Here is a 14,404-nt window from a genome sequence, read left to right as displayed (position 1 = left end):
TGCCTCAGCATACGACACCCTCTGCTCTACTCTAACCCTGACCTCAATCTGCCTTTCTCGCACTGGGCATTTCTGATCCCCAGCCCCATGGGCACCCCTACAATTAACACATACCGCTTCTTTCCCCAATGCTACACATTCCTTTGTCTCATGCCCTTCTGCACACTTCTCACACCTAGGAACCTCCCTCCTACACACTGCTGCCACATGCTCATAAACTTGACACCTGTAACAACGTAATGTATTCGTCACAAAAGCTTGTATCACTTTGTCAGGCAAAGACACAACATCAAAACTCAAAAGAACCAATGACACTCTCCAGCAGGGCTGTGCATATTATACCATCAGGGGCAGGGCAATATGGGTCATGGAGGGAGGTTCCTAGGAGGGTGGTTCATAGCAATGGTTATCAACTTGGGTGGTTTCAAAGTTGAAAAGTATTCAGTGGTGCTGTCTGGAGACAGTTTATAGCATAGTAAGAACTTGAGTTCGAAATTAAGTAAAACGTTCAATTGAACAGAAACGGGGCTGTACTGAACGACCAGTTGAAAAACGGGTAGGGTTGTGGGTTGGGGAACACTGTCAGCATGGCCTTATTTTTTACAATCTATGGCATGGCTACTGCCCTTTAATGTCACTCATTGCTTCAAGCAACAGCTCACCACACCCACCAAAGGGGAGCAAATGTACCTCAAAGTCTCTCCAAGAACATAAAATAATGATTTGGATAAAAGTTTTTACGTTATGGAACATTTAACTGAAATGGTGCTGTACTGAACGACCAGTTGAAAAACGGGGAGGGGTTGGGGAACGCTGTCAGCATGGCCACTGCCCTTGAAATAAGTCACTCATCGCTTCAAGCCACACGTCGCCACACCCACCAAATGGGAGCAAACCAATTATGTTTATACACATAATCGGAGCAAATTTACCTCAAAGTCTGTTCCAGAACGTACAAGAACGTTTTGGTGAAACATGTCATTCAGTACAAACCGTTCCGCAACGTAGCAAACATTCAAGAGAACTGAACGCACCTAAGCAGTTTTCTGTTTCTATGGCAATATAGCTTACGCCCTAGATAGATACAGCTCGATACTGACAATATGCATAGCAACCGCTGGGTTTACAAATGTTATGTTTACTAAAATCACATTTTCTTTGATTTCTTTATGCATTTTCATACCCGCATTCCCATCTATTTCTGAGTGTCAACTTAAAAGTAATAAAACAAAGACCATTTATTGAACATTGTTACTACTTTTAGTAGTATCCCATGATGCATCGCCTTATTTTGTTGTAGCTCAGGGAGATGAGCGAGAGAACTGACACAGCCCTCTGTTAGTGCAGACAAGAGGAGCGTTTGACCCACAGCACCAACGACAATGCCTTAACATGGCTGAACGGATTTAGCCACTGTAGCAAATACGGCAACTATTTATATATTAGAGAATATTAGACGATATTGTAATATTTTTGAAGGTAGGTATCACGATATTTTATTACATTTATAAACCGTTTTCCACATTGGTAACAGCAGGACCCCTCATCGATTGCACCTGCCTCTCTCGGAGTCTGGTTACGTTAACGTTATCTAGCTAGCAGCAAGCTAGCCAAATGAGTATAACTATTGGCAATGATTTATTGTTTTGTTATGCTAAAATGAACATACAAGAGCTTCGAAATTATCTTCGAATGCAGCATCTTAGGTAGCGCTAGCTTCTGCACTCGTTACTAACGTTAAAGTTAGCTAACTTACGTAGCTAGCTAATGTTAGCTAACAGTTTGGTTGGTTAGGTAGCTAAATGTGACATGCCATGTGTGACTGCATATCAATAATATAGCTACTAACGTTAGCTAGTTTACTTGATGGTTGGTTGGCTACACAAAATGACAATCGTATTTACTAGGAGGTAGTAGTACTACTAGATATTACCAGTTCAGCTATTTGGATTGGGAGTGTAATAAGACGACGATGTTGTTTACGAACAGGGCGGCCTTAACCAATTGTTACGGACCGATCATCGTACGTCTGAATTACAGTTAACATCAAATGAAACAATTAGCTAAGGTAGCTCGATGCCTAGCTATCTTTGTTGTCAAATAGATTTGCGTGTGAAAGTCGGATCGGGTGCTGTCCGCAATGCAGGTGCTGAAACCAATACAAATTCTACAATAATTTTGTCCTAGCATAAGGTCAGTTTGACTTGCTTTTCCATTGTAATGAATAATTAGTCCTACAAAGAGTCTTATTGCTGCAAACCCAACTCGCTACCTGGCTGTTATGTTGACAAGTGCATATATTTTAGTTCTGCACATTTTCTAGCAGAGAAATGCAGGCTAAATGTCTCAATGGATTCTTCCAAAGCACATAGAAAGTTAATTATATGGACTCGAACAAAGTAGCCATGAGACAAAGACATTTGCTCAACACCCACCCTCCATAGGAAAGCTGTGACTTCATGATATTTTCAGTATACTCATTTGAGACAGCACTTAGCCTAGTTAGGTGAATTTAAAGGGATTTTCTCAGTTAAGGGTGTGAGACTTCTCCCCAACCTTTTTTTCACAGGGGGTGTGTCTGGAGCATTAATCTTTGTTTAGCGAAGTATGGTAGCTAGTTTGTCTTGCTTCTGCAGTTCATTGGAGAGAGGAGATAGGGGAGGGGAGTTCAATTTTCTCTCCAAAAGCAACATTAATTGAGTATAACTGAGTATACCAGATCACTACAAATGGAGAAAGAGGGTGGAGGGTTGTTTGTTGGTGATGTCATTACAATGTGATATCATTAGAAAAGGAGCATAATTTAATTTGGTCCTGTAATGTTGTCACTGTGCTATGACATCAGCTGAGCTCTCAAGAACCAAGCCTGATGTTAGGAAAGGGTTGTGCTGTGTGAGAGTGTCTGCCATCCAGGATTTACAGGAAGGACTCAGGATTACTCATTTATTATAGATTATCTCTCTGAGTGCACCCTTTATGACGCGTCACTCGCTCTCTCTGTGATTACTCGGCTGTGTTGGAGGACAACTGGTGTCCTTTGCTTCTGTACACAATGAGAGAATTTGACATAAAACTCCTATAGCTGAAGAGCATGCTTTGAGAGCCATCAGAGGTGACAAAATTTATTATTAATGTTAGTAAGCCGATGATGTAAGGGAGAAGCTATGAGATGTGTTATTGAAGCTTGCTTGCTAATGTATGCAGTGGAAGGCTCTCTCTGCACTCAGAGGGGAAAATCAATGTGCTCTCTACTCCCAGCCCAGTAGTGTTGTCTGGGAGAGGGTGGAGACAATGGGACGGCTGCTCTTCTCTGACTGAGTGATGGTCTCTTACCTCACCTCTGGGCGCTGTCTCTGGCTGAGCACTGGATGCAAGGACGTCCAAGCAGGGAGGAAGGGACGGGAGGGGAGCGGACCCTGCCTGCTGCTGGAGACTGGCTGCATCATGCCGCACCCTGTGTCACTGTGACGTTTACTAATGTTCTCAGGATCTCTGAAAGCATTCTGTACTTACACTCAGCTGCCTCATGCACTTTGTGCAGTGAAATGGTGGAGTAAGTTCCTGCCAGAGTTTGTTTGTTCTTTGTAGCCTAGTTTTTTGGATGACCTGTTGATAATGACCTATTCAGCCTATGAAATACCCATTGGCCTATTAGCCTATTTATTTAATCAGATCCATACCATGTGTTCTGAAATGTGTGTTCTCTTATGATGGTATTTGGATTGGTATTCATTTGAGGTCTTTTTAATCCAGGGTCTTGTCTCATTAAAGCGTTGATGTTTATTTTAAGCAACATGCTGGTAAAGGGCCAAAGAAACCCAACAAAATGCAGATTACTTGTTTCCCCCTGAGGTGTCTTCTTAAGAGACGTAGACTGCTCTCTATCTGATGATAAAATCAATAGTTCAACATCAGTGTTTGTAAGCCAATTAGAGTAAGCAACAAAGGTATGAGCCTATGTGCCCCTTCTCTCCATGCAAGAAACATAGAATGTGGCTGCATTGCGAATTCTATCAGGATAAAAAAGGGTATTGACTGAGTAGCATTCCAAAGACAATATTGAGTTCAATACTGTGCTATTTTCTTGATCCTGTGTGTCATCAGACTATATTTGGGCATTAGGCTAGTCCAGGGGTGTCAAACAAATTTTGCCCTGAGGGCCGCATTTGGAGGGCTGCACTGAAAATGTGTTATTTCCTCACTGTCAAAATGTACAAAAGATAGTCAGTCCTCTGTCCATTGTTTTTTGAATTTTCGATACTCCCTGACTGGTAGCTTTAATTTAGGTGATTTATTAGCGAGCTAGACACAGTCAAGAAACTGTATAAATGTACTAGGTTCATTATAATTTCTACATAGTTCCAATTTGGTTTGAGTAATTTTTTAAGTATACTGAACAAAAATATAAACGCAACATGTAAAGTGTTGGTCCCGTGTTTCATGAAATAAATCCCAGAAATGTTCCATATGCACAGAAAGCTTATTTCCCTGTTAGTGGGCATTTCTCCTTTGCCAAGATAATCCATCCACCTAACAGGTGTGGCATATCAAGAAGCTGATTAAACAGCATGATCATTACACAGGTGCACCTTGTGCTGGGGACAATTAAAGACCACTCTAAATTGTGCAGTTTTGTCACACAACACAATGCTACAGATGTCGCAAGTTTTGAGGGAGCATGCAATTGGCATGCTGACTGCAGGAATGTCCAACATAGCTGTTGCCAGAGAATTTAATGTTAAATTGCCCAGTCATGTGAAATCCATAGATTAGGGCCTAATGAATGTACTATATTTCAATTGACTGATTTCCTTCTATGAACTGTAACTCAGTAAATTTTTTGAAATTGTTGCATGTTGCGTTTATATTTTTGTTCAGTATATATTGAGTTAGCCTCCCCCCAAAAGTAAAAAAACAAAAGGCAAAGTAAAGCTGGAGCACATCCCAGATGTCTATGGGTGAAAGGGGGAGCATTTAGGCTAAGCGCTGAACCCCAGATGGTACGGCTCTTGTTTTGATGTCTGTCTGTCATCTGTGTTTGCAGGCCTCTAGGGCTGGTGTGTGTCTGCTGCATTGTCTGCCATGGCGTCCCCCAACGGTACCCTGGAGAATCAGCTGCACAGCGCCCAGAAGAACCTGCTCTTCCTCCAGCAGGACCATGCCAAGACTCTGAAAGGTCTCCATGCAGAGGTCCGCAGACTACAACAGCACTGCACAGGTGAACATGCTGAACCTCAAACTGAACTTGAACTAGGTCCACTAGACCTAAATACATACACTTCACAGGGTTCGTACGGTCATGAAAATCCTGGAAAAGTAATGGAATTTTAAAATGGTGTTTTCCAGGCCTGGAACATTTTTGGAAAATGATAAAATCCTAACATTTTTGGAGAAGTAATGGAAATTAATTTATATTAATGTAATTTATTTAGGCAGAGTTTTTAAATATTTTATCAATCAAATAAAAATCAACATATCAGCCAGAATCGGAATGACACTTTTGCGTGCATCACCTGCATAGTGCGAGACGAGTTGGCCGTTGCTTAAGGAGAGAGAGACAGTCGGACATTGCAGCAACAGGTAGGCCTATAAAATATGATAGAGAACAGATTAACTAGGTAGCCAATTCAAAACATATATTGTACCCTCTAGTTAACTGTTTAGCTATTATTAGCATATATTAATGTTTTTGTTATGTCCCAAAAAACTTTCCACCGGCACTCGCGAAAAGGTCATACAATTATTTTTGATGAAACAAACAATTCACTTCGCCATTGTATTAGTTGGGAATCGGTTCAATTGCAGTGAATCAAATCATGCGACTCAAATAATTATTTGTGAATCGTGAACATTAAAGTTTGGAAAAAAGATCAGATGTAGCCTTTATTTTGGATTATGTGGCTTCAAAACTTGTTTTGTAGATACTTCCAGTTGATTTGAGCATCCAATGTATGGGACATTGGAACTCAATAGATGCTAGTCAGCCTGCAAAGTAAACACTTCTAAGGTAGCTAAGATAAATATGGCTAAACTGGAAAAGGTACATTTCCTGAAAATTTGTGGGCTTGCTTCTTATGAATAAAAAGATGTGTAGCCTACCATAGCCATTTGATCTTTGATATATTGAATGAGCAACTTATTTCAAAAGGCATAAAACGTATTTGGTTGTAATTTTGCAATGTTTTACATCACTGGTGGTCAACCACCCTTCAGGAGAGCTAATGGGTGTTGAGGTTTTTATTAAGGTCCCCCTCTAACAAACCACATTTTAGAATTGAGCTGATCAAAAGCCTGCACACCCAGTAGCTCTCCAGACTGAGGGCTGATCACATGTGTTTTACACAGTTTCCTTACAGGTATTCTACTTTGTGGGGGGTTAAGTGCCTTGCTCAATGACAGAAGGTACATGGGATACAACATTACGCATTCTTTTTTATACGCAGATAGAGACACCGCTAATTGTTGGTCAAGGAGAAGTCATGGAAAGTCCATCTTTCAAAAACTGTATGAACCCTGACTTCATACTGTTACAGAATATGAAAACATACTCGCTCAACCAAAGGAAAACATTCTCAAAACCTGGATTGCAAGCTCACTTGGTAGACTATTACATTCTGAGTCATACATGCTGAATACTCATTTACAGTTCTGCCTGAACAACATGCACAGTCACATTAGATCACAGAACAGAAACTCTGCAAAGGTGAACAAGATTAACCATAAGTGAAGCATGATACCCTGAGCCACAAACCAGAGCGTACCACACCAGAGTGGCTAGCAAGGGCCGGGTCCATTAAAGAGAAAAGGGTTCATTTTGAAAATTATTTTCGGGATGGAAAAACTTTTTCAGTGTAAACTTGAATGACTATAAACAATGTAGAAAATAAAATGGACCTATATTATTTTAAATAAGGTCATATTTGACAACTAACAATCACCAAAATAAAAGCTACACAGTCAGGGAGAATCTAAAACTAAAAAATTAGGCATTGATTTTTTTATATGTTTGATATTTGAGTCACTCAGCCATAAGTCATGGCAACATGTGTAGAATTTCAGGAAATTAGCTTTAAAACTGCAACATTTTCTCTCCGCCCCATGGCAAAATGTGTAGATTTGAAGGAAATTTGCTTTAAAAGCAAAATGTTGTCTCTGTGGCCAACAGGATGGCCTCAAAAATGTTGGGTCGGCGACCGTGCCATTGGCCACACCTACTGCCACGCCCTGGCCATTCCCACCACCTAAGCCACATTTTGATCCAGAAAAAACCCTGGTCTCCACTAGAGCTGCTAGACATGCTCTCTGAATAGCATGCTCCTTGATGCCACCACATCACTCCTGTCAGAGCTGAAGATGTCACTTCCTAGTCTGACGGTGACATTTGATCCTCTTCTCTTTTCACAGACTTGACATATGAGCTGACAGTGAGAAGTTCCAATCCAACAGGTAAGATGTTTGACAAGCTTCCTTTCATTGCGTGACCCCAGGTACACACACACGCAGGCATCTGTTTCACACCTCACATTCCGGGGCTAGAGCAATTGGCCTGACTTTTTAAATACTTAATTATTACATAGTAATAGCATAGTTATTGAGAGATTACTACTTTTTTTACTGGGGTGTGATCCAGTCAGTGGGAAATAGGGTTGGGGCAGGGGCAGTTAATTTTCTCACAATTTTTCTAGATGTATTTCTGTGGGAACCCTTTCTCTCTCTCTCTCTCTCTCTCTGTGTTTTGACTTGACTCTGCTGTCATTGTGTAAGTAATGTCAGCACTGGCAGTATAGTACACTGTTAGACAGAGACATGGAATGTAGCCATTGATGTTTTACCACTTGTAGTTACTCTCTTTGACACTGATTTAACTTTGATTGGTAAACTTTAGAAATTAAATGGATATATTTTCAGTGCCTTTGCAAACTATCGTACTGGCAGTTATATTGTTAATGAAATGATGTAGCCTAAGAATCGCTCAACATATAGTTCAGTCTCTGCTTGCCTTCACACTTGCTGTTTGAAAACAGTGGCAGTGCCCATGAACAGCCCAGGTACTAAAACCTGCAAAGCTATAAATAAGAACAGAGGCCTCTGTATGTCTTAGCCCTGGGAATGTTAGAGAGCATAAGGCTGGTGCTGTATCCTGGTAACACTCTCCCACCCAGGAAGCAGTGCGCTGCGGCCGGGACCCCCTGCTGTTCAGGGCACTGTCCTCCTTTCACTGTCAGCTCACTGTCAAGCTCACAGCACAGCCCCTCCCCCCACGTTACCATGGACATGTCACAGAATCGAACAGAAGTCTAAATTAAATACACAGGAGAACTGACCAAGGGCATGCAGTAGAACCACAGAGGTCTAACTCTGGGATTTGACCACGTAGTAGACAGACTCAAATAGGAATTGAACATGAATCACAGGGGATCTGTGGAATGGGTAGAAAATATAGCAATCAATGTGATGTTGTTAGATATTCAGTATACAGCCAGTACTACAGAAACACTGTTAACAATGGGCAGAGGCCAAAGCTCTGTCAGTAAACAGCCGTAACTAAGCCCTCACGCTGACCTTTCAGGACATCATTACGGTCCTGATTAAGCAGCTGAAATAGCTTTATATACTAGCCAGAGAACGGTGGGCTGATACACATACTTTGTAGCATCCCTAGCCAACGACCTGATCAATGCTAATGGGGTAAGGGGGAGGCGCGGTAGGAGCCGTGTTGATGTGGTAAGGGGAGGAGGAAGAGCAATGATGAAGGTCAGAGCAGTGCTGTGCCCTTGCTATCTACCAGATCTGTAATATGAGACAGGAGCTCTTCTTTCTCTTTCTGCCCACTGCAGATGAGTCTCTGTAGACCATCCCTCTCCCCCACTCACTCACTTCAACTGACAGACTCAATCCATGGCCAGTGGATGCACTTACACTAGAAGCACTAAAGTAGTCATTTGGACTGCTCATGAATGTAATTTTTGTATTACTCTGCCATTTTTAAAGTCATGCCCCCCTCCTTCCTTGACATTTCCTAAATACAGTGCATTAGGAAAGTATTCAGACCCCTTGACTTTTTCTACATTTAGTTACTTATTCTAAAATTAATTAAATTGTTTTTTTTCCCTCATCAATCTACACACAATACCCCATAATGACAACGCAAAAACCGGTCGTTAGAAATTGTTGCTAATTTATTTAAATATGACATTTACATAAGTATTCAGACCCTTTACTCAGTACTTTGTTGATGCACCTTTGGCAGCGATTACAGCCTCAAGTCTTCTTGGGTATGACGCTACAAGCTTGGCACACCTGTATTTGGGGAGTTTCTCCCATTCCTCTCTGCAGATCCTCTCAAGCTCTGTCAGGTTGGATGGGGAGCATCGCTGCACAGCTATTTTCAGGTCTCTCCAGAGATATTCGATGGGGTTCAAGTCTGGGCTCTGGCTGGGCCACTCAAGGACATTCAGAGACTTGTCCCGAACCCACTTCTACGTTGTCTTGGCTGTGTGCCCAGGGTCGGTTTCCTGTTGGAAGGTGAACCTTCACCCCAGTCTGAGGTCCTGAGCGCTCTGGAGCAGGTTTTCATCAAGGATCTCTCTGTACTTTGTTCCGTTCATCTTTCCTTCGATCCTGACTAGTCTCCCAGTCTCTGCTGCTGAACAACATCCCCACAGCATGATGCTGCCACCAAACGTGACACTTGGCATTCAGGCCAAATAGTTAATCTTGGTTTCATCAGACCAGAGAATCTTGTTTCTCATGGTCTGAGAGTCCTTTAGGTGCCTTTTGGCAAACTCCAAGCGGGCTGTCATGTGCCTGTTACTGAGGAGTGGCTTCCGTCTGGCCACTCTACCATAAAGGCCTGATTTGGTGCAGTGCTACAGAGATGGTTGTCCTTCTGAAAGGTTCTCCCATCTCCACAGATGAACTCTGGAGCTCTGTCAGATTGAACATCGGGTTCTTGGTCACCTCCCTGACCAAGGCCCTTCTCCCCCGATTGCTCAGTTTGGCCGGGCAGCCAGCTCTAGGAAGAGTCTTGGTTGTTCCATTTAAGAATGATGGAGGCCACTGTGTTCTTGGGGACCTTCAATGCTGCAGAAATGTTTTCGTACCTTTCCCCAGATCTGTGGCTCGACACAATCCTATCTTGGAGCTCTACGGACAATTCCTTCGACCTCATGGCTTGGTTTTTTCTCTGACATGCACTGTCAACTGTGGGACCTTATATAATTGGATTTACCACAGGTGGTCTCCAATCAAGTTGTAAAAACATCTCAAGGATGAGCAATGGAAACAGGATGCACCTGAGCTCAATTTCGAGTCTCATAGCAAAGAGTCTGAATACTTATGTAAATAAGGTTTTTCAGTTTTTTATTTTGTATACATTTGCAAACATTTACAAAAACCTGTTTTATAAAAAGAAGCTGTTACTGCGTTCCAACACATGCTTTCTGTTTCATAGTTGTAACAAAGGCACTCCATGAATAAAACGTATTGAACACTTGAATGTTGGTGTTTTTTGTTTTTACATGTAGCCTACAGTAACATAAACTAATGAAAATAATATACAGCTTTTCTATTCTAACGTTACCTAAGACCTTTATAAACACAACCAAATTATTATTTTTGCGATAGCATATATGAAATGTATTGATTTCACTGTTAGAATGTTGCAGTCAGATTGGCTGTTCATTAGCTCGAAGGGGGTTCCTCGAGGCCCAGCAGTTCTAGTGTTAAAGTACCTATACGCAAGTTGTGTGTGTGTGTGTGTGTGGGAGGGGTGGAGGGTTGGATGCACAGTATGTGTAGCCATATTTGGAATTTGCAGTGTGTGTGTGTGTGTGTTAGGCCCAATTAAGCTGTTTTTTATCTCAATATCATTTCTGGGTAACAATTATTTACCTTACTGGGATTGTTTTAAATTAAAATGGTCAAAAAGAAACACACATAGCTTCTTAGCAAAGAGCAATTTTTCAAGCAAGAATGTATTTATTTTTAGTGTCTGACATGTACATATATAGGATGTTAATTTGACCAGTTTCTCACAGCAGGAAAATAATCCTGCAGCAACAGGAAATGTAAATTATTTTGTGGATTATAATTAATTGACATTTATGTAGGGGTTGCGACATATTTAGTTGGGGCAAATCAAGTCTGACATTTTTTAATGGAAATTACAAACTTTAGAAGCAGTTTTAAACCTTGAATACACTACAAGTTTGCATTTCCTGCTGTGCAGGACATTTCCTGCAACAACAGGGTAATCAAATTAAGATCCTATATCTGTACACAAGCCTACAGTATGTTGACTGCAGATGGCAACCCTACCAGAGCAAATAGCAAAACAGCCTTGTATGTACTCCTGATGGAATATTTTGAGAGGAATGGACAATGTTTTATTGTGGATCCAAATGAAGTAGGCTACTGTATGTGTGACTATTTTGTGTGTTGCAACAGGGTGTAGATGTCTGATGGTTGTGTGAATGTGCATATTTTATCTTCATATAGAGGTCTAACAGTGTGATTTGTTTGTGTGTGTGCAGACAGCAGCGAGGCGCGCTGCAGGGAGCTGCACAGTAAGTGTGAGGAGCTGGAGGCTCAGCTGAAGGTGAAGGAGGAGGAGAACACTGAGCTGCTGAGGGACCTGGAGCAGAAGAATGCCATGATCTCTGTCCTGGAGAACACCATCAAGGAAAGGGAGAAGAAGTACCTGGAGGAGCTCAAGATGAAGAGCCACAAACTGGCTGTCCTGTCTGGAGAGCTGGAGCAGAGAGGCTGCACCATCGCCTACCTCACCTCTCAGCTCCACGCCACCAAGAAAAAGCTCCTGGCAGGCAGTTCCTCCGAGGCCAGCCCCAACGTCAGCCCTGTGAGCTCCTACAAGCCCACCCCTCCCAAAGCCAAGGACAGGCAGCCTGGCCCTGAGACCCCTCGCCGTCGCATGAAGAAGAGCCTGTCTCAGCCGCTGCACTCTGAGTTAACCGAGCTGTACCGGCTGGGTTCTGATGGGAGGAGGATGGTCCTACGGGAGGCGGTGGACGCCATGCCCGATCCCACCCCCTTTCTGCAGGCAGCTCGAGACACGCCTGATCTGCAGATGGTACGAGACCGGCCAGCCGTCATCCCCCCCATCGCCTGTGATCGCTCTTCCAGCCCCCGCCACAGCCCGGCACGGGACCGCCAGCACCGAGCACACGTGGGCGTGGCACACCGCATCCACCACAACACCCCTCCACTGGTGCCGTCTCAGCCAGAGGTGGAGATACTGGCCGTGGACCAGGTCAATGGGGACAAGGTGGTGAGGAAGCGATCCGGGGCGGACAGAACAGTTTAACACTGACACACAACAAGAGCGGGAAGGAGCATCAACTACTGTATAATCGGCTGCTTTTTATGCAATTCTGCAACGAGCAAAAGAAAGTAAAATGGAAAACAGACAAAAAAGAAAAATGTCACTTTGTTCATGGTCCTCCTTCAAAAAACTTTTTTAATTTGTAGAAATGGACTACTGTAAGCATGCCAAATGTTTTGTTTTGAAACCCATGTGACTTACACATCCTGTCCTTTTTGCATTGTCTCTCATCTCACTCCATCTTACATCGTGCACATAAACTTCTCCGCCAAACATCTGCATTATTGCCTGCTTACCTGGTGAATCCAATACACATCGTCAAGGTTACTACTACAGTTAAGTTATCCATACTTCATCTGGTCAGCAATACTGTCCAGTCAGATCAACAAGCTATATAAAGTCTGCAGCTACTTACATGTTATAGAAGTTAACTTATTAAACTAATACTCCCTGAATGTTTTTCATCTTGTGATGTCAATACTTTAACAGGAACAAATCACACAAATTAATTGGTAGTTGGCAAGTTATCATACAAATTAATTGGTACGTCATGGGCATTTCTAAGACATAATGTACACACAACTGTCTGACATATGTGTCCTTGATGATATCTGTAAATATGTGATTAAATGTTTTTATTGGTTTATTGGTTGTTTTACTTTTAATATAGAAAAATACATCTCAAATATCGAAAAGTGGCATAAGCACTTATTGTCATGCTTCTCACATCACACTTACTGGTCCTTGAAGACTATGTATATGACAATATAATAAAGCAGTCCTTTTTGTTACTAATGTGGTGTGTGTTGGGAAGAATCGACCCTCTGTCACAGGCTTTCACCACGTCAGCGAAGCCTGGAACCAGAACCTTGGAAGAATCTGAAGCATAAACTGCTTGAAGTTTCAGGCTTCCAGTGGACATGGTAATTAATAGCACAGTTTTTTTTTGCAGCTATTGAAACAGGGTGTGGACAAAAGAAGACGAACATTGTCACACTGTCATGGTACTGTTATTATAATAGCACAAGTAATCTAAAGTAGGTATTTGTCCATTCATATAGATTTGGTCTATTATTGGTAATAATGTGTGGGATATCGTCTTTCTATGTCTAAATGAAAACAACTAGTTTCCACAAACTCTATCATCAGGTTTACCATAGACATGGACAGCCCTGCTTGCTACTTTAAATCTGTGTCACCCTCTGCCCATGAGATAATTTCCTCTTGGCCTAATGGTTAAGAGATTGGTTTTCCCAAGCAGGAGACGGGTTCAGATCCCACCTGTGTGTACTTGACGTGAGTCTGCTCACGGTCTCATGATGAGGTAGCCCTGCCTGCGACTAAAATCAGTGTCGTGGGAGATTCTGCCCGTGACATATGCATGCACTCTGTTACCACTCATTTGAATATCCTCTTTCCAGGAGTCTGCTCTACAGCCAGCAGGGGTCATCTTTTCACAGACAATCAATGGCAAGCCAAGGATGGATGTGTGAAACAGACAAGCAGAGCATGAGTGACTTCTAGAGGCAAGAGATGTAATAAACAAGTGATCATACTGTACAGTACAACTTCAATCCCTAGGTTATTTATGAAGAAGAGGACTGGCCCAACTAGTCTATCTACTGCATCTTCTATGTATTGTTTCTAGGCAGAAAAGGGCTCCATGTTGTATCAAAGGAGATGATTGTGGACTACAGGAAAAAGAAGAGGACCGAGCACACCCCATTCTCATCGACGGGCTGTAGTGGAGCAGGTTGAAAGCTTCAAGTTCCTTGGTGTCCACATCACCAAAAAACTAACATGGTACAAGCACACCAAGACAGTCATGAAGAGGGCACGACAAAACCTATTCCCCCTAAGGAGACTGAAAAGATTTGCCATGGATCCTCAGGTTCTACAGCTGCACCATCAAGAGCATCCTGACTGGTTGCATCACTGCCTGGTATGGCATCACTGCCTGGTATAGCAACTGCTCGGCCTCTGAGCAGTTGCCATACCAGGCTGTGATGCAACCAACGCACTACAGAGGGTAGTGTGTACGGCCCAGTACATCACTGGGGC

The 14,404-nt window shown here is 42.5% G+C and overlaps 1 protein-coding gene across 2 annotated transcripts; it reads left to right on the top strand.

Moving 5' to 3' along the window:
* Positions 1-1,310: 1,310 nt before the first annotated feature.
* On the top strand, positions 1,311-12,804 carry LOC121551017 (coiled-coil domain-containing protein 92). 2 transcript variants are annotated; one of them, XM_041863534.2, is made up of 4 exons: positions 1,311-1,479; positions 5,045-5,218; positions 7,405-7,446; positions 11,535-12,804. In XM_041863534.2, the coding sequence occupies exons 2-4, from the start codon at positions 5,083-5,085 to the stop codon at positions 12,323-12,325; spliced, it is 969 nt and encodes a 322-aa protein (XP_041719468.2). In that variant the 5' UTR covers positions 1,311-1,479; positions 5,045-5,082; the 3' UTR covers positions 12,326-12,804. The 2 variants fall into 2 exon arrangements, with proteins under 2 accessions (XP_041719468.2, XP_041719469.2); XM_041863535.2 differs by lacking the exon at positions 1,311-1,479 and adding an exon at positions 3,247-3,553.
* The last annotated feature ends 1,600 nt before the right edge of the window (positions 12,805-14,404 follow it).

This window comes from Coregonus clupeaformis, chromosome 18 (genome assembly GCF_020615455.1).
Source record: "Coregonus clupeaformis isolate EN_2021a chromosome 18, ASM2061545v1, whole genome shotgun sequence".
Taxonomy (NCBI): Eukaryota; Metazoa; Chordata; class Actinopteri; order Salmoniformes; family Salmonidae; genus Coregonus; species Coregonus clupeaformis.
Note: the sequence above shows the minus strand (reverse complement) of the source record. Positions and strands in the feature narration are given on the sequence as shown.

Excerpts from the sequence above, each read along its gene's own strand:
- LOC121551017 (XM_041863534.2), top strand. The coding sequence starts at position 5,083 with ATGGCGTCCCCCAACGGTACCCTGGAGAATCAGCTGCACAGCGCCCAG. Across the intron at positions 5,219-7,404 it reads ACTACAACAGCACTGCACAG|ACTTGACATATGAGCTGACA; the intron begins GTGAACATGCTG and ends CTCTTTTCACAG. Across the intron at positions 7,447-11,534 it reads GAGAAGTTCCAATCCAACAG|ACAGCAGCGAGGCGCGCTGC; the intron begins GTAAGATGTTTG and ends GTGTGTGTGCAG.